Source organism: Rhinolophus hipposideros, assembly GCF_964194185.1.
Source record: "Rhinolophus hipposideros genome assembly, chromosome: 14".
NCBI lineage: Eukaryota > Metazoa > Chordata > Mammalia > Chiroptera > Rhinolophidae > Rhinolophus > Rhinolophus hipposideros.
This window is the reverse complement of record NC_138060.1, coordinates 62,760,948-62,780,992: the sequence shown is the minus strand read 5'-3', so window position 1 is coordinate 62,780,992 and position 20,045 is coordinate 62,760,948. Positions and strand designations below refer to the sequence as shown.

Genomic DNA, 20,045 nt, shown 5'->3' with positions numbered 1-20,045 from the left:
GTCTGTAGCCCTTGGTGCTGGGGCCAGGGCTGGACTGCTCTTGCCCTTTCTCTGTCACTGGGCAGCCCTGCAGACACCACTCCTTGCCCTTTTGGATGGTGTCTGCTTCTTTCTGAGGCACACATGGGGAGGTGCACAGGCAGACCGGGGTGGGGAGAAGCGAGGGTCCAGGGTCCAGAGATGTTCTTCCAAAGAATCTCTTTGCAATGATTCAGAAGCAATGTGCCAGACCAAGCCCGGCAGGTGGGTCTGGAATTGCGGTAGCTTTGTGCTTGTGTGGACTTAGATGTGAAAATGCCCACCCTGTGAAGTGTGTCAGCGAGCATGCGTGGAATGTGTGTGCAGCCCAGAAAACCTGGGGGCTGTCCTTTCCCCTTCCCGGAGTGGGGGTCTGGGAGTGCCTGCAGGTGTGTGGCTGTGTGTGTGTGTTAGTTTGTGTTGGCAGGGTGGCGGGGCTGCAGATGTTACTGAGCAGAGATTCTGGAGGGAGCAGCTTCCAGACAGGCCCTTCCCCAGCCTCCTGGGCCCTGGTTTCTCCAAACTCCCTCACTCCCATCACAGACGCAGGGTCCCAGACTGCGTTTTTGAAGGGAAGCAGTGCCATCTGGTGGCGGACTGAGGCTGTGCCAGGAACACGTGAGCTGGACCATGGGTTCCCACAAGGACTCTGCCTTTCAGGACCCAAGCCAGTGGGCTTGAACACTCCATCCTTATGCATTTTGGCATCAAGCCTAAGGAGGCATGACAGGAAAGCCAGCTGAAGGAGTGATAGAGGACAGGCACAGCAAAGTTAGGCGTCCGGCCTCTGGACCTACGGACCTGGGACCCATTCCTTGGCCCACCTCTCTACGCTCAGATTTCTCTTCTGTATAGGTGGCTGACTGTAATCTACCCTGTGGGGTGATAGTGAGGGTTATATGAAAAAGTGTAGGTAAAACACTTGGCTCAGAGCTGAGCCTGATGTAACGTCAAAGGGAATGATACTGGCCATTATTGATATAGGCAAAATTCCAGAAGCAGAGAAGAGAGCTCTGTCATGGCAGGTGAAAGGGTTGCAGAGAAGTGACACGTCTGCGCACTGCCACCCCACATTCTAGGATTTTGTGCCTGAACAGCTGCTCAAAGTTACACACTTAAGTGAAGTAGGGAGGTATCTTTTTTCTGGAAAGAGAGAAATGGGGTCCAATCAGGAATGGAGACCCAGCATTCAGGCTTTGACTAGCTTCTGACTAGCCGTAGGAGCTGACCATGGCAGCAAGTTTGCTGTGTCCCGTGTTCCCCACGTGACAGTGTTGGCTCTCAGGACTCCATAGAAATGCACAGAAACTTGCTTAGGTTTCCCCGAGATAAAGTCTGGGGAGGGTTTTGTTAGGAAGAGATTCTGCTCAGCTGTCCACGTTTATCTTTCATGTCCCCACAACGGGATCCCTGAGTCAGTTAGGAGTCATTCTAGTTCTACTGCTAATTGGTTGTGTGACGTTAGGCAAGTCACTTACTCTCTCTGAGCCTCCCAAAATAAAGGAATTAAATTAGATGACCTCTGAGGTCAGCCCTGCCTTAACTTATGGCCTTTTGATTTTTTTCCTTTTCTCTGCCTCACATATAATACCTAGAATAAATATTTATGAATCCTACAGGCTAGGTCTTGAACAGAAACAGAAAGAAAAACTAGACTTCTGTTTAATGAGTGCTGTGATTTCTGATATGCTTGTGGGAAACATTTTCTTAGATCCTGGTGTGTTCTAGTAGCAATGGAGCAAATGGGAGAATGAAACGAAGGCTCTCCGCTGTCATAGGGGGCATAAGGAGCTGAGAAGGGAGCCAGCGCTTACGGCCTTGGCTTGGAAGGAGTCTGGTTCCTCACTTTCGGCTTCCGCCTTCGGAAACAGCCAATGAGTAAATGTCAGTTCGCGTTAATCCTAAAAGCCTACAAATACCAGAAGTCAGTGCGCGGGGACGATGTGCGCCTGCTCCAATTAAGACTGGAGGTCCCCGCCCCTAGAAGCGGAACTTCATTTCCCAGGCGGCTCTGGGGCTCGTCCTCCGCTCGCGCTGGCGTTCCCCTCCCGCCTGCTGCTAGCGAGCCTCGCGCCAAATCGGGGGACGCGCGCGCGGGGCACGTAACACGCGAGTGACGCATAATATGTGGGCCGCTCTGGAGCCGTGGTCGCGCTGTGTGTGAGTGAGGGAGAGTGAGTGCGGGACCTGAGGCGGTGTGTGTGAACTGTGGCCGCTGGCGGGGTCAGGGGGGAGCGGCGGAGCCGCCCGGGAAGGTGAGTGGGGCCGGGAGGAAGATGGTTCTCTGGGAGGGGCGCGAGGAGACAGGGCGCGTGGCCCCGCAGGCGGGAGAGTGGGCGCCGGGCTGGGGGAGGGGCGGCACCTGCCTGGGCCGCCGGCGGGGAGGGGGCGGGCCGGGCCGCCAGGGAGGCTGGGCCGGAGGCCTGACAGGACCTTTCCTCCTCCAGATTCTTGCTCGGGGGCGGGGCCTCACGTTCTCCTCCAGTCCGCGAGAGCAGCCTCCCGAGAGTAACTCTTCCGCCCGGCCTGGGGGGCGGGGGTGCTCGCCCCTGCCTGTGGGAGGGGCCCCTCTTGTTGCCCTTGGTACCTTTTTTCCTCCCGCTCTCCGTTCCGTGCGGGCCGGGGGGCTCCATCTTTCTGCCCTACGGCGGCCCCCTTCCCAGACTGTCTCCGCCTCCAGCTCCAGTCACCGGGGCGGGCTTTCGCCTCCCTCGCCTCGTGCTACCTCCGCCCGCACCCGCCTGGCGCTCGGACCAGGCGAAGGGCGGAGCTTTCCGGGCACTCCTCCCACCCCGGTGGCCGAGGGGCGGGTGGGCCGAGGTGTGCGGGTCCCGCGGCGCGGAGCCAGCCTCGGCGTGCGCGCCACGCTGCCCGGGAGCCTGTTGCTGCGGTGACAGTCATTTCAAACCGGGATGTCAACTCCCTCTTCTCTGGCTGGACGGCTTCCTCTGTGGCCGTGTGCGCTCTCGAGTTTCGCATTTGTTGAAGTGGTGGTTTTTTTTGGAGCGTCTGGAGTACTAGTTTTTGAGTCCCAAATAGCTCCTCCCGTTCCACACCGCGTTGGCCTCCGTTTTCCCACCATGTGTTTTCGATGGAGCCTTTTAATTAGTCTGCATGCTTTAATAATTTAGTAGCATCTTCCTGTTCTAAACGCTTTGTTAGTGTAGAGCGAGAGGTTCACTGGCGTGTCACCCTGCGGTTTTCTTTTTGCAGTTTACCGGAGTTTACCTTTAGGGTTTATGTAAGTTCATATTTACTCTTTAGGAATTGATTTGTGTTTTTCTGCTTGATGCTTTCAAGATTTGGGTTTTGTATATAGCAGTTATTCGTTATGCATTTTCAGCCGGCGATATAGTTTTTGATGTTAAGGAGGTAGTGCAGAATTTGGGGAATGGAAAGGAAAGCGTTTTGTGCTCAGAACCTCTCGAGTAGTTGCTGAGCGTAGTTTTTTGCTATTTTACTTGTACAGTTGTTGCTTTTCATTGAGGAGGAACCTGGTAGAATGAACCACATGGTAGCTTGAAGTGATTGCAGTTGGTTTTTAACCAATTATGTCTTTTTTGCAAAGGAAGTGGTCATAGGCAGTAATAGAAAATTGTTATATGTGATCTCATTTTATACTAATTATTGGGTAAATTTCCCCCCCTTCTTCTGCCTCCCGCCCCCCACTCGGGTTCAAGCCGATGTTTTTCAGCCTGGTGTGTAGGGCGCCGCTCCCTGGCCCGTGCTGGTGTTTTGAGCTTTGCGCTCCCCCCCGGCTGAAGCTGTCCGTCGCTGGACGGCCGCTCACGATGGCTGCCGGCCGCTCATGCTGGCCACCAGTCACACTGGCCACCAGCCACTCCTGGCAGCTCACGCCGACCTCCGGCTGCCCACGCAGCCCAGCTCCAGGGAGAGCCGTTGTTCACAACCTTAGCTGTAGAGGGCGCAGCTCACTGGCCCATGTGGGAATCGACCCGGCGACAGGAGCACGGTGCTCCAACCACTGGGCCACTGGGCTGGCCCTTACTGGGTAAATTTTACTTGATGCTCCAAACTTGGATTTTTTTCCAGTTTTGTTTGTTTGTTTTGTTTTTAAATGAAGAAGAATGCTTTCAGACATTTGTTTCAGGATTGTAACCTTAATGGGAACTTTCCTCAACCTGGACTTCATTTTAGGCTTTGGGGCAATTTCTGCTGAATAGGCCATTCAGTACTCTGTTAGAAGGGGACAGATTTTATGGTTTAATTAAAAAAGTTACAAAAGGTTACAAAATAGTTGAAAAATGGTGGAGATAGGGTGATAATGGATGATGAAAAATCTCCTACCTTTATTCTTTAGAAAGTCAGTTACCATTATTATGCCCGCCATGTATAATGCGCTCCCGTGTATAATGTGCACCTACGTTTTTGGCCCAAACTTTTAGGGGAAAAAAAATCTTTTGTTTTAATTCAAATTTTTATTTATTTACATTGAGGTATTTATTTTTTGTATTATAAAGGAATTTTAGCATTTATTTTTTAACATGTTATGGTAGAAAAAATTTTATGTAACAAATAATTGCAAAACACAAGAACAGATACAAGGTATGAGAAATTTCATGTACTGATAACAAATTTATGGTGTTTACACATCATAGAAGGCCAAGAACTCTTCATTGTTGCAAGTTCGTTGTTGCAAGTTCATCGTAAGTTCAGTAAAACCAATTATCATGTTCCTTGGTATTATTTTGCATACGGATTATTGATTTCTAGAGTTACACTTTTAACCTATAAGCATAAATAAAAGAATTAAAAACATTTATATAGATACAGAGTTAGTACTACCCATGTATAATGCGCATCCTTATTTTTCCCTCACAAATTTGGGCAAAAAAGTGTGCATATACAAAATATAGTACCTGCCACAAAAATAATAGATATTCTCCATTTCTTGTGTATTCTTTCAGGGATATCTTATTTGAGGGACACACAAATGGACACACATTTCTCACTTAACAATACATTGATCTAGAGTTGGTCAAAGTAGGAAAGGACGTGCTTCTTAATTTTTTCCAACTTTTTATTATGAAAATTTTCAAACATTAAAAAGTTGAAAGAATAGGAAAAGGAACACTTGTTTATCCATCCAGTGTCAACAGTTGTTAATATTTTGCCGTATTTTCTCTCTCTATAGGTGTGGTATATGTTTTCTGGAGCCATGTGAAAATAAGTTGCAGACACATTACCCATAAATGCTTTGGCAGCCGTCCTTTAAGGATAAGAACATTCTACATACGTTTTGTAGAGCTTTATATTATTCCATTGTATGGACAGTGTTACCATTTAACCCTCACAACAACCATTTCCATTTTACAGAGAAACTGAGATTTGGAAAAGTTAAAAAGCTTGATCAGAATCTCACAGTTGTAAGATGGACGCTTGAAGTCCTTTTCCACCCTGGCCTCTGAGCCCATTTCCTCATCTGTAGCAAAGGGAAGGATAGTTGTGCAAATTCAGAAAAGCTTAAGTGAATTAGTTAAATGTCTGTCCCTTACTAATATTCACTAGTTGGTAACTGTTGTGTCACTATTGGACAGGTGATAAATTCTCCTGCCACTTAAAGAACATTTTAGAATGTGGTGAGTTGAGTAATGTCCTTCACTGTCTTGTGCACGACACGAGGACTGCACCTTTTATAGTAAGAGTCTTTCAATGATAGTGAAATGAATTCTCATTGATGTTACTATTTTAGTCAATTTTAAGGTTATATTTTTCCTGGGCAAGTGATTATTCCCAAAGTTACAAATATTCTCAGGTACAATTAATCAGAAATTTTGAAAATGGTAACAGAAGTGTATGTCTGAATTGAACTCTAAAATTTTAGTATTTTAATGCCTTTGAATTGACCTTTATTAGAAGTAGCATTTTCTTTAAACTTTGCTTCATGTACTTCACTAGGCTGATTGCTTAAGTTTTCCAAAAGCCATTCCCTCCTGGAATTTTATTTTCTTCATTAAAAAATTGTAAAATTCAAATACCGTAAATTAATCATTAACTCTTTTAAATTGCACAGTTCAGTGATATTTAGATTAACAATGTTGCACAACCATCATCGCTTTTAGTTTCATTTTTATCACCCCAAAAGGAAACCCCATACCCATTAAGAAATCATTTCCTATTTCCTTCTCCCCCAAGCCCTTGGCAACCACTAGGCAGCTTTCTGTATATGGATTTATCTATTCTGGGCATTTCATTATAAATAGACTCATACAACGTGTGACCTTTTGTGTCTGGCTTATTTCACCTAGCATATTTTTAAGGTTCATCCACTGCTGTAACGTATTGATACTTCATTCTTTTCTACAGCTGAATAATATTGAGTTGAGTGAATATAACCTCATTTGGTTTATCCATTCACTCGGTGGCCATTTGGGGTTGTTTCACCTTTTAGCTATTGTGAATATGCCACTTTGAACATTTGTGTACAAGTATTTGTTTAAATATCTGCTTTCAACTCTCGGGTATACATGTTGAAGCAGAATTGCTGGGTCATATGGTAATTCTATGTTTAAAGGTTTTTAAAAACCTTTTTGAAGAACCACCAAACTGTTTCCCATACTTGCTGTACCATTTTACATTCCCATTTGCAGCATACGTTCCAATTTCTCACCTCCTTGCAATGCTTGTTATTTCCTGATTTTTTTGTGTTTAGTCATCCTAATAGGTGTGAGTGGTATCTCGTTGTGGTTTTGATTCTCATTTCACTGATGAGGTTGAGCATCTTTCATGTGTTTGTTGGCCATTTGTTTATCTTTGGAGAGATGTCTGTTCAAATACTTTGCCCATTTTCGTCAGGTTTTTTTTGTTGTTGTTATAGGAATTATCTGTATATTATGGGTACTAGATCCTTATCAAATATGATTTGCAAATATTCTCCCATTCTTTGGGTTTTCTTTTCACTTTCTTAAATGTCCTTTGATGCACAAAAATTTAAAAATTTTAAGTCCAATTTATTTGTTCTTGTGTTGCTTATGCTTTTGTTGTCATAAATAAAAATCCCTTGCCAATTTCAAGATCACTAAGATTTTCCCTTATGTTTACCTCTAAAGAGTTTTATAGTTTAAATTCTTACATTTAGGTCTTGGATCCATTTTAAGTTAATTTGTATTTGGTGTGAGGCAAGGATCTAACTTCATTCCTTTGCATGTGGATATCCAGTTGCCTCAGCAGTCTTTCTACTAATGGTCTAATGGTCTTTCAACAAATTCTTTCCCTATTAATGGTCTTGACACACTTGGAGAAAATCAATTGACCATAAATGTGAGATTTTATTTCTGGACTCTCTATTCTGTTGCATCAGTATGTATCTTTCTAGTACCACACAGTTTTGATTACTGTAGCTTTGTAGCAAGTTTTGAAATCAGAAGTGTGAATTCTCCAACTTCTTCAAGATTATTTTGATTATTTAGGGTCCCTTGCAATTGGATATGAATTTTAGGATCGACATTTCCATTTTTGCAAAAAAGGTCATTAGGAGTTTCATAGGGATTGCACTGACTGTTGGCCACTTTGGAGAATATCGCTTTGTTAACAATATTAAGTCTTCTAATTCATGAACACAGGATGTCTTTCCATTTATGTAGGCCTTCTCTAATTTATTCCAGCAATATTTTGTAGTTTTCAGTGTATAAATCTTGTGCCTTTTTGGGTTAAAATTTTTAAAAATAATTTATTCTTTTTGGTGCTATTATAAATGAAATTGTCTTTTTAATTTCACATATGTTATTGTTCATTGCTAGTGTGTATGTTTATAGCAGTACAACTAATTTTTGTGTGTTCATCTTGTACTCTGTATAGCTTTGCTAATTTATTAACTCAATTTCTTTTTGGGAGATTCTTTAGGACTTTCTGTGTGTAGGATTATGTCATCTCTAAATAAAGATAATTTTACCTTTTCCTTTTCAACTTGGATGCCTTTATTTCTTTTTCTTGACTAATTGCTCTGGTTAGAACTTCAGTACATTGTTTAATATAAGTGGTGAAAGTGGGCATCTTTGTCTTGTTTCTAATTTTAGGGGGAAAGCTTTCAGTCTTTTACCGTTGAGTATAATGTTAGTTGTAGGGTTTTTTTTTCTTTTTTATTTTAAATGCCCTTTACCATGTTGAGGAAGTTCTCTTCTGTTCCCAGTTTGAGTGTTTTCATCGCAAAAAGATGTTGTATTTTGTCATGTTTTTTTCTGATGATCATTTTTTTCCCTTTTTAATGTGGGTGTATTACATTAATTGATTTTTGTGCACTGACTCCTCTTCCCCTTGCATTTCTAGAATAAATCCCATTTTGTCATGATACATAATTCTTTACATGCTGCTGTCTTCAGCTTGCTAGTATTTTGTTGAGGAATTTTGTATCTACATTCATGAAATATATTGGTCTTTAGTTTTCTTGTGATGTTTTATCTGGCTTTGGTATGGGGGTAATGCTGACTTCCTGGAATAAATTAGGAAGTGTCCCTCCTGTTCTATTTTTTTGGAAGAATTTGAGGATTAATGTTAGTTAATTCGTCTGTAAATGTTTGGTTAAATTATTTCTCCACCCTACTCCCTGGCTAGTACTTCTCAAGACTGTCAGGGTTGTGAAAAACAAGGAAAGACTCAAAAACTCATAGACCACAGGACACTAGGGAAATATGACAACTAAATGCAATGTAGTGTCCTGGATGAAATCTTGGAACAGAAAAAGGATATGAATAGAAAAACTGGTGAAATTTGAATCATCTCTGGTGTTCATTTAATCATGTAACAATGTTGGGTGTATTAATTTTGACCTGTACCACTATATAATAGGATGGTAACATTAGGGGGAACTGAACTGAGTGAGGGGTGTATGGGAATTCCACTATCTTTGCAACTTTTTTGTAAGTCTAAAATTATTCAAAGTAAGAAATTTATTTTTAAAAATGCATGTATAGTTAGTTAGTGGTCACAGTCGAAAATACAGCCTGGGTTTTCTTTCTTTTTTTTTTTTTTAATTAAAGTCTATTGGGGTGCCTGGGTTTTCTTAAGGTCAGAAATCCATATTTGTCAGTCATACCTGCAGAATTTCCTTTTTGTAATTTTTGATTAGAAAGTATCAAAATATGGATTCTTTTCTGCAGAAAAGAGGCCTTTTAATTTAATTTTTTTGTTTTTGGAAATATTTGTTCTCCTTTGGAGTTGTGGGTAGCCCAGGGGATATGAATCATGACTATTAGAGTTGCCTCTATTAAAACAAATGTTTACATTTTAGGTAGTCGATGTCATCTTTTACATATTTCTTTTGGTCTTATGGTAGGTAATTTTTAGAAGTGTGAAAAGTAATTCTAGATGAGTTAGTAATTCTTTTCTGGTGTGAAACTTTTTATAGAACTTTTGCTATTTCAGTGAAAATACACATTTTGCACGGTAGAGTCTGACATTTTGATCCTAACACTACTTTGGCAAAGTAGTTGATCTATAAACCATCTAAACATTTGGGTCTCATTTATCCTGTTTGGAGCCCCTTAGAAACTTCTCTGCCCTATGTCTGTTTCTCATGTGGCTCCTCTAAAGCCCGTTTAAGCTCTTTGTCCTTCGGTACCTTATTCTATGTATGGTGTGTAGGTATATTCATTTTTGAGGTAGCTTTCGTCTGATTCTCAAAGGGGTTCCTGATCCTAGAAAGTTTAAGAATCATGATTTCAGTTGGTTCCTTGTCTCATTTGGCATTGAATAAACTGAGTTTGAGAGAGGTGACAGGGCTCGTTCATCATGATTTAATGAGTATCCAAGCTTCCAATCTCAGGTTTTGCACTGTACCACAAATAAAATTATCTAAAGGTCCAAGGGTTAAATTTTCCTTGCTTTTAATGATTTCCTATGCTTACTCACCCCTCTTTTTTTTTCCTCTTCACTTTTCTTTTTGTAGTAAGTATGTCAGGTTTTCTTGTCTGTCTTTACTTAGTGTTACTTTGTTTTGTTTTGTTTTTGCTTCCTTAGGCCAAGCCATGACTACAGTAGCGGTACATGTGGACTCCAAAGCTGAGCTCACTACCCTGCTGGAGCAGTGGGAAAAGGAACATGGCAGTGGGCAGGACATGGTACCTATCCTTACCAGGTATGAACAATTAAGCTTTTTAAAAAATTAGTTTTAAAAGAAGGAAAACTTGGAGAACAGTATAGGAACATTTCACCTTCATTGTGAATTCTAAATCCATTTTTTTTCCTTTTAGAACTAGTCTTTACTACTAGAAGCTTTTTAAATTTCCCACCTTTCCTTTCAGGCCCTTTGTCCTTATTCTCCATAGAATTTTTTCCCTGCCTGTGGTTTGATCCCAGGGTTTTGTTTGTGGTTCTCTTTCTTCACTTTAGATATTCTATTAATACCTAGTTTTCATCCCTGTCCATGGTTTAAAACAGTATTCTTTGTTAACTTTCAAATTTCTATTTCTACTTCAGACTTCCCTGTTTTAAAATTTCACATGCATTTCTCAGCTGTTTGCTTTACACATCTTTACCCGGATATTTCACAGACATCTGAAATACACCATGTCCAAAACAGCTCATTGTGTTCACCCTCCCTTCCTCCTTATTCACAGCTGTGCTTTTGTATTCCCTGCCATAGTGTAAATGGTTTTAAACTGAAAACCATCCTCCCTATGGGATTCTTCTACCAGCACAATTTAGTCACCAAGCCTGAGGATTCTGCTGCTTCCTCTTCCCCATCCCAACTACTGCTTCTTTCATTAGGTATCGGTTGTTTCTGGATTGGCCCATTGGGCAGTGTGCATTATCCCTCTGTCTCCAGTTTACTCCTCCTGATACAGCCTCCCCTTTGCTGCAAGATTCATCCTTCTCATACACAAATCTGACTGTCATTTTTTTGTTTTGGGAAATACTTGTTTTCCTTTGGAGTTATGGGTAGCTCCAAAGCCTCTGGCCGCAACTCTTCCCTGGCTCCCTTTTTCCTACGGAATAAAAGGGAGAGTGGCTTATCAGGCTATTTATGATTTGGCCCCCGCCTCCTTTTTCTGCCTCATAATGTTGATCTCTTTCAGTGAAGAATGATGCCATATTTTCTCATGTCTGTGTGCCTTTACATTTGCTGTGTCTTTGGCCTGAAATGCTTTTTCTTAGTATGTCTCCTTGGTAAGCTCTAGTCCCTTCAAGAAACAGTTCAAGAATCATGTCTGTAAAACCTTCTCTGACTTTGATGTCCCTAGGGAGGTTTGGGCATGCCTTAAAAACATTTTTAAAAAAATACTTGTCTCATATATACATATATAAATGTCATATATATGTAATAATTTTCTCCCATTTTAACTCTTACCATATTGTACTATAGTTACTTCTTTACATGTGTCTACTCACTAAATTGTAAGCTTTTTGGAGGCAGGTGCTATACCTTTCTATTGGTAATCTCCTTAGACAATGACTTGTCCACTGCCTAGTACATAGTAGTAGTAATTGTGTAGGACATAATTTTATTGAATGAATATGTTAATTAAGGAGGAGAGAAAATAAAAAATAAAGGCTGGGGAGGGGGTATGCTTATGTTTTTTCTAGGCTGGAGGTCACTGGAACATGGGAATCTTTAACATCTAATCTTTGAAACCCTAGTGAAAAAAGCTTTTTGTTTATGCAATGAGCTGTTCTTTAGAGATACAGAGAACTGTGCTCTTATGAAGGTTTAAATAGGGATAAATGCTTGTGTCTTGATAACATGGGGTACATGTGAAAGTACAGTCTTTTTTAAGCACAAAATTGTTGCTAACTGGTGACAAGTGGGTTTTAATTTGTAGAGGCATTGGACATTAAGAACTGATCACAAGATACCTGAAGTGCAGCTGCAGTGAATTAAAGAATCTAAGTGTCGTGCAGTTAACATGTGGATTGTCGATGTAACTGAAAAGAGAGTCATAAATGGGGGCGGTAATGTTAGTGGTGGGTTCACTTAATCGCTCAAAATATTTGTTGAGCACATACTGAAAATACTCAAATGTTTTATTTTCAAGGCTATTTCACATTTATTATTGCATTTGACCATCATCTTTGTCACTGCTAAGATATTCAGCAACGCAAAGCCTAAAACACAGGGCCCTCTCTTCAAGGAGTTAACCTGGGAGGCAACTGATGGATAAGAAACAATGTAGACTAGTACAAGATAACATACAAGGAAATGCTAAACCCTGCAGTATGGTGCGCAAATGTTGTACAGGTTCTGAGAATGGAAAGAACTTGAATGAGTCAGTTTGTTTCATGTACTCAACAAATATTTGAGGACCTTTTGTGTCAGAACTGTGTGAAACACGTCTCTGAACCTCAATGTCTTTGTCACTAAAAGTATCCTTCTGAGTTTCTGTTAACAGAAAGCCATCCTGGGAGCTACTTGCAGAACACTGCATAGCAAGGCAGTGGAAAGCTAAGGTTAAAATCCTGGGTTTTAACTCCAGTTCCAGTGGGCTTTCCAGTATACCGTGTTTCCCCGAAAATAAGACCTAACTGGAAAATAAGCCTAGCATGATTTTTCAGGAGGACATCCCCTGAACATAAGCCCTAATGTGTCTTTTGGAGCAACACTTAGTATAAGACCCGGTCTTATTTTTGGGGACATACAGTAAGAGGTAGTTTCCTTGGAACAGGGACTTGAATGATGGTAGAATATAGCTTGATGAAAAGCAGAGAAACAATGTTTTCAAGGAAAAGTGAAAACTATGACTGACAAAGGAATTGAGAGAAGGAACTGAGGCATGTTTTTGTGGCAGTAAGAAAATGGGCCCCACCAGAGTGGGGAATGAATATAAGATAGGGAAAATAAAGTTATGTGGAGCAAGATCTTAAAAAGATTTTCGAAGTTAGGGAGTTTAAGAGACAGTAGGGTTCATTAAAAGTATAGTTTATTTTAGATAGGGACAACTCCTACCATTCTCCAAATTGTGGGTCTGTTAGTTCACTGGGTATTTCCTGAAGTATCTCCATGGTTCCTCCCCTTCTGCCCTCAGCTGTCCGCAGGTTTGGGTGTTTTGGGGATACTGCATGAGAAGCAAATTAATTTCAGGCCTACCTACTCTTTTGACCATTTTTATGTGTATGTGATGTTTTGACAATTTTCCTAAGAAAAATGTACGACTGTTTATAACTATATTTTATTTATTATTATGTTATTTTGTTTATTATTACTATAAGCCTTTCAGTTGATTCTGTGAAAAGGGACTGGCATTGGGCCAAGCTATGTGAGCTTAACCCAGGTTCTGTGTTGTTCTTTTAAAAAAAATACTGAGGTATAATTTACATACTGTACAATAGTCTGCTTGATAGCTTTTTTTTTTTTTTTTACTTGTAAGACCGTCACCCAGATGAAGTTACAGAACTCGAGTACCACCTCATAAGGCTCCCTCCTGCCCCGTCCCAGTCAATAGCTACCCTAAATTGTTTTTCTGTTTGTGTTTGATACTCAGCGTTCATAGTGACAACATCGAAATAGCTCTCACATGTCAAAATCAGGCTTTGTTTTAAGGCAGAGCACATATACCTTGTTCCCCTGAAAATAAGACCTAGCCGGACCATCAGCTCTAATGTGTCTTTTGGAGTAAAAATGAATATAAGACCCAATATTATGTTATGTTATACCCAGTATTATACTGTATTATATTATATTATCCAGTATTGTATTACGTTACATTGTATTATAGCCGGTATTATATTATACCTAGTGTTATATTAGACCCATTATTATGTTATACTACATTACATTATACCCGGTATTATATAAGACCCAGTCTTACATTACAGTAAAATAAGACTGGGTCTTATATTAATTTTTGCTCCAAAAGATGTATTAGAGCTGATGGTCCGGCTAGGTCTTACTTTTGGGGACACATGGTATTAACTTAAACCTCAAGGAAACTCAGTGAGGAAGGGACTGTCACCATCATTTTGCAGATGAGGCACAGAGAGGTTAAGTAACTTGACCTAAGTCACATGCAGTGGAACATTTGAACCCTGGCCATCTGGCTCCAGAATCCATGTTTTTAATTTCTGCGGTGCTATATTGCTTAGTTTCAACTGAAGATGCTAGTAGATCTTACATTATGTAATTTTAAATATATTTTGTGTGATTGCCCTTTGTGATAAAGAGCACTTTCAGAGGTTAGAAGGAAAGGTAGAAAAAGTAGAAATACTTTTTAGGCTTGATGGGGGAAAAACATACAGTAGGTAAGAATTTTTGCAGGGAGCTTACCCTTACGACTAGGAAGTACGGTTTTGTGCAAATAAAGCCTATAGGAGAGTTTGAGTTAGGATAGCATACTAGATATTGGAAAGAGTGATTGTCTTGTATTTGATTGTCATTATAACAGATTAAATTGTCAGGCTTGCTTTGGGTACTCAAAAAGTGATTTTTCTCGTTTCAAAAAGAATGCATGAATAAAAAGGAACTATTGACAACATGAAACAACATGGGTGACTCGAAACATGCTGAGTGAAGATAGCTGGTATAAAAAGAGTATATGGGATTCCATTTATATGAAATTTTGGAATAGGCAATACAAATTCATAGTGAGAGCTTAGTGAGGGTGGAAGTGTGTTACAGGCTGAGGTAACAGCATATGGAAAGGCCCCGAAGCAGTTATGAACTTGGGCTGAAGAGCAGAGACGCTTACTGAGTGAAGCTTAATGAAAGGCGTGGAGAAGTAGAAGAGGTCAGACATTCAGACAGAATCCAGATTATTGGAAGCCATAGTAGTACTTGGGTTTAATTCAAGTTATTGTGGTAAATCATTGGAAGATGGAGAATGAATTATCTGGTGAAGCATGGAAATAGGAAGCAAGGAGACCAGCGCAAAGGCTGTGGTTGTAAGTTGTCCAGGCAGTTGACTTTGATGGTGGTCTGGACAAGGATGGGAATGGTCAAGGTGCAGAGAAATGATTGAAGTCAGGAGATGTTTAGTAGGTAGAGCTGACGGGAATTATTGTGGGGGATGAGGAGAAAAGGAAGGTTTTCAGAGTGACCTATGGGAGGTTTGGCTTCAGAGGGATAGTAGTGCTTCTGAGGGGAGAAGAGTAAGTTTGGGAGTGGAAATTGTATGAGATGGTTGTTTAGATCTCTGTTTTCATCAGGAAAGTACCCTTTTTCTAACTTTGCGCCTTTATTTTACACCTTGACTGTTGAGTTGATACTTTAGGTGGCTGTACATTTTTTTATATGCTTGTATAGAGTTGACCCTGTCTTTCTTTTGTGCTAGGATGTCTGAATTGATTGAAAAAGAAACTGAAGAATATCGTAAAGGGGACCCAGACCCATTTGATGATCGACATCCTGGTGAGACCTGTGTTCTCTTAAGAAGCCTGTCTCTAATTTTCTTACAAAAGAAACTGAGTAGAAATAGTTTTCACTTGAAATAGCATTTTTCATGCTAGGTCTTAAGACCTATTATTTTTTAAAATATTGCTCAAGGTGGTGGGGGCAGTGAGGAAAAATAAGTTCCTGGAAAAATTGAAATATTTGTGATATTTACAGATCCAGTAGAACGTAACTAACTTAAACGAACTCTATTACATGGGTATACCTTATTGACTCATTTGGTATGATTGCAAAGACTTAAAAAGAGAAAAATGTTCTCTCTTTCCAACTTTTGAACCACAGGTGTTATCTTTTGTGTTTTCATTTTTTAAAAAATGACAACTATTCGTTTACTGATGGGGAAGTGTAGTTGAGAATGCATTTAGTGCCTTGTTTTTAGTTATGAAGTTGATACTTGGAACCTTAAATAATGAACAGACTTCTTGATGTCTGCTGTAGTGTCTTGACAACTAAAGTATGCCCCTTATGTAAATTTGGTTTCATTTTGGGATAATTTAATTAGAGTCCGGACAACCCAGCCTGCTTTGGAATGGAATTTGCTATAACACAGAACTATATGGGACTTGAGACTTTGCCATTTTATGTCCTAAGGTAGACTACTAGTGGGCAAAGCCTGATGCCACACTGCGTGTAAACTCGCTCTCTAAAGCCAGAAGCAATCCTTTGTGGAGAAAAGAGTTTGAGATTTTGGATGTGGGGAGATAGTGAGAATGAGTGGGAGTTTGTAAAAATAAGGACATTGTATATCTACCTGGATGGTCCAGGGTTTCTTTCTATTTTTTAGACATTTGTTCTCAAATACAGGTAAGTTAGGCATTTGCGATTGAGTGTCCAGTTTCTGTGCTGTTGCCTGCTCCTCTGGTCCTAGACAACTCCACTTCTGACTGAATTCAGAGGACTCTTCTCCTGTTTAACCCACATCTTCAGTAAGGCAGTCGGAGCATAGAGAAGTATAATACAAAAGTGAATGGGAACTAAGAATTACTTAATGCATGCATTAGGAAAAGAGTTAAAAGAGATGATCATGCTTAGTGATACTGCCTTACAAAGGATGCAATTGGTAATGAGGTAGAGGAAGAGACAGAAAGATAGGCCTTTTTCAGTAGAAATTTAACAACAAGTTTTCCTCCCTACCTCTTAGGTTAAGCAATATTCGTGATTAGGTGTAATTTCTATTAATAAAAATAAGGGTCTTGGTTTCATCATTTATAAACATAGAAATTTCTGTTGGTAATCTGAGGTCTTCATTTGTTTTTATGATACTGTACTCTCTAACTTTTTGTGAGTTACTTTGGGAAACTAATTACGGCTTGGTAAAAACTTCGTATCAGCAGCTTACGTCTTCATCCTAAATTACATCCTTTGACTAAATTTGCAACTCTAATGTTTGAAAGGAAAATTAAATAGATGGTATCTGTTTTAAAGACAAACCAATAATTCTCCCAACAACTAATTTTCTTTTTTAACCTTTTGGCTTTGTGTTGGGTAGATCCTAGGTCCCTGGTCTCCTTTCTTTTCCCAGTAACTGGGAAATGAAGATGGCCAAAGTTACCCTACCTTTAGAATTGGAGATTGCTTAGTGGGATTCCCGCTCCCCTCCCCCTGCAAAGCCGCTCCAAGCCTGGGGTGTTATTACAGGTTTGAGGACGCATCTCTGCTGCTGTTGGCTTTGTAGTTGAAAGGGAGATTGGACTTGAAGCCTCTCTTTTACAAGCTACCCATCAAAAGAAGTTGTACTTCGTAGCTTTCTGTGGCTGGGAAGTCAGGGGTTTTCTCTCTCTTAGGCTCCTTGATGATGTTTTTGTAGACAATGCACAGGTCTGACCTGGGTCTAGTGCTGATTTATTTGATTTGGTGTTGCTTTGTAGACAGTATGCTGGGAGATGGGAAGATTAGAGAGCAGGGTCGCAACTTTTTATATTGTCATTTTTAATTTTAAAGAATGTTTCTTAAGAAATCCAGTTAATCAAAGTAATCTTTTCTTTGTTTCTGTTTATTTTTGCTGCATTTTAACAGTCCTCAAAACAACCTGGGTGCGTTTGCAGAGGTCTGAGTTGCCTCACTGGGATGACTGACTCATTCCGTTGTGTGTTCCTCCCTCTTTTGGTAGGTCGAGCCGATCCAGAGTGTATGCTGGGCCACTTGCTGAGAATACTCTTCAAGAATGATGATTTCATGAATGCAGTAGGTTTGCTTCTTACTTTTCTCCGGATTATCAGTAGATGCTGTACCTTACTGTTTGTTTTTGTAGATAGTTTGCTTTCTCCTGAGGCCTTGACAAAGTTGGGAATCGAGTGGGTAGATTTTTTTTTTTTAATTTGGTATTGGTTGAATGAAATAAGAATAACCATGGACTTCTCTTTTACCAAAGTCCAAGGTGTTTTCTCAAGGTGTGTACTTTTTTCAGTTGAATATTGGTGAGGGCTCCCAAGGCGTCTGTGCTCATCCTTGGGCAAGATGATTTTGAGTTTTGGCATATAGGAGTCCTCTTGGGTTCCTCAGTAGAAAAATAAGTGTGATGTGTGCGGCGTGATTCTGCACTGACTGTGGTATGTGCATAGGGTGTGAGGAGGGAAAGGCTCCTTATCTAACTCAGGGCTTTTGAGGAGTAAATGAGAGGGGGAAATAAATACACACATACATACACACACACTTGCAGCTCCTAATCTTAGTCATTTTACAATATATTGTGGCCGTTTTTGGAGGCAGAATGACAAAAGCTTGAAAACATGGGCTTTGGGTGTGTGTGTCCATGTTTTGAGTTTAAATGTAGCTCTGTTATTCATGTGATCTTTAGTTGACTTAAGCTTTATTTTCCTAATCTATAAAATAGGGATGATAGTTCTTACCTTAAAGTGTTTTTGTAATCCTTGAATGAAATTGAGCATGAAAAGTGCTTAGCACAGAACTTGGTGCATGAAGGCTCAGTAAGTATTAGCTATTATTACTATCTGTATTGTATTCACTCCCCAATTTCTTCCTTTTTCACCAGTGTATCTTCTCAGCTTTAGATCACTTCCAGCTGCTTTCTAGACATCACCACCTGGATATTCCCCACGGGCACCTGAATTCCATGTATCTGATTGTTGGCTCTACAATCTGTTTCTCCTGTTTTCTACCTTAGTCATGGTGTCCTTGTCTAGTTAGCTAGAAGTTATCCTTTATTCCTCGAAATTCTAATTCAAGGAACTTGTAGGTCTTATCGTTCCCTCCCCCTTAACCTTCACAAATCCCTCCGCTTCTTTCTGCCCTTGTTGCTAGACCTTAGTTTAGTCACCACCGTTTCTCACTTGGTTACTTCAGTAGCCTCTTAATTGGTTTCTCTTCTCGTCTTGTCCTCCTCCAACCCATTCCTCACTCTATATCCCAGAATTCTTTCTAAAATGCAGAAGGTTGTCACGGCACCCTGTTGCTTCAAATCCACTAGTGATTTTCTGTCGGGTATACATACAAAATTTTTCAGTTTTGTATGTATACCCTGTTTGTCTCTGGCCTTTAATTCTCAATTCTCATTTCTTGCCTGTTGGCCCTCCTCTCTTTTCCACTCCTCCGTAGGCTACGCCTTTTTGTCCTTTATGTTCTGACTTAGAATCCTTTCCTCTAAAGCCTTCTCCAATTCCTCTGCAGGGTTGTATGGCCTCCCCTAGGCTTCTGCAGCATCCTGTACTCAGGATATTTGTTTTCCCAACTGCACTTCTGTTGGATTCTGAATCCTTTGACGGTGGGACTGTGTCTTATTCAATGTTGTATACCCAGCACAGAACACAGTGCCACTTAGTAGACATTCATTAATATTTGATGAGTGCCCAAAGGAAAGTTGTATTAATACGTTTATTTATATTGACTCTCATATAATATATAAATATATAAAATTCAATGGTTTTTATAACCATTGTGGAGAATCTGAGGGGGGGAGCTTATCTTTCCTTGCTTTATCTTTCTGAAAGAAATGTGAGCATGGGGGGTGATTTCTTTGTAATAACTTTTGAGCTTTAATTTCTATAGTTGATGAGTTATTTTGGGGGATTTGCCTATAAAGCTGCAGAAGAAATTGTGTATGATGTCATCATGGCTCAGCAGGATCATAACTGTAATTAAAATTTAATTAGTAATTGTTAGGTAAGTCTTCTTTAATACGTCTTAGGCAAGCGATGAGACTGTATTAAGGATTTATTAGACCTTATTAATTCGACTGGGTTGCATTTCAGGCACAAAGCATTCCTTCTTTCCTTTCCAGCTGGTAAATGCATACGTGATGACAAGCCGAGAGCCCCCTCTGAACACTGCAGCCTGCAGACTTCTGCTGGACATCATGCCAGGCCTGGAAACTGCTGTCGTTTTCCAAGAAAAGGTACTGACTGAAAAGAAAAGTCATCGTTTTATGTCTTAATTGAATGGGGATCTGTTTGATTTCTCTTTGTTAAAATAATTGTTATAGTTTTTTTCCTTATTATAATAGTAATATATGTTAAAGAGATTGAAGAAATTAAGAAAGTAAGAAATATTTAAAAGTAACTATTTTAATGAGTACTTGCTGCTAGCATGCTATGTAGTAGTTTTTAGAATCTTAAGATCCGTATGTTTTATTTTTTTATTTCTTCCCCCTTCTGCTTCCTTCCCCTCCCCCCCCACTCTGGTTCAAGCCGTTGTTTCTCAGTCTAGCTGTGTAGGACACAGCTCCCTGGCCCAT

The 20,045-nt window shown here is 40.3% G+C and overlaps 1 protein-coding gene across 1 annotated transcript in view; it reads left to right on the top strand.

Annotated features, from left to right (window-relative positions):
* Nucleotides 1-2,072: 2,072 nt before the first annotated feature.
* Nucleotides 2,073-20,045, top strand: part of DCAF1 (DDB1 and CUL4 associated factor 1) — a 68,798-nt gene continuing 50,825 nt past the window's right edge. The window contains exons 1-5 of the mRNA XM_081071639.1: nt 2,073-2,273; nt 9,994-10,111; nt 15,237-15,313; nt 17,466-17,539; nt 19,593-19,706. Of these exons, the coding sequence (XP_080927765.1) occupies nt 10,002-10,111; nt 15,237-15,313; nt 17,466-17,539; nt 19,593-19,706 (375 nt within the window). The 5' untranslated portion in view covers nt 2,073-2,273; nt 9,994-10,001. The remainder of the gene's footprint in view (nt 2,274-9,993; nt 10,112-15,236; nt 15,314-17,465; nt 17,540-19,592; nt 19,707-20,045) is intronic.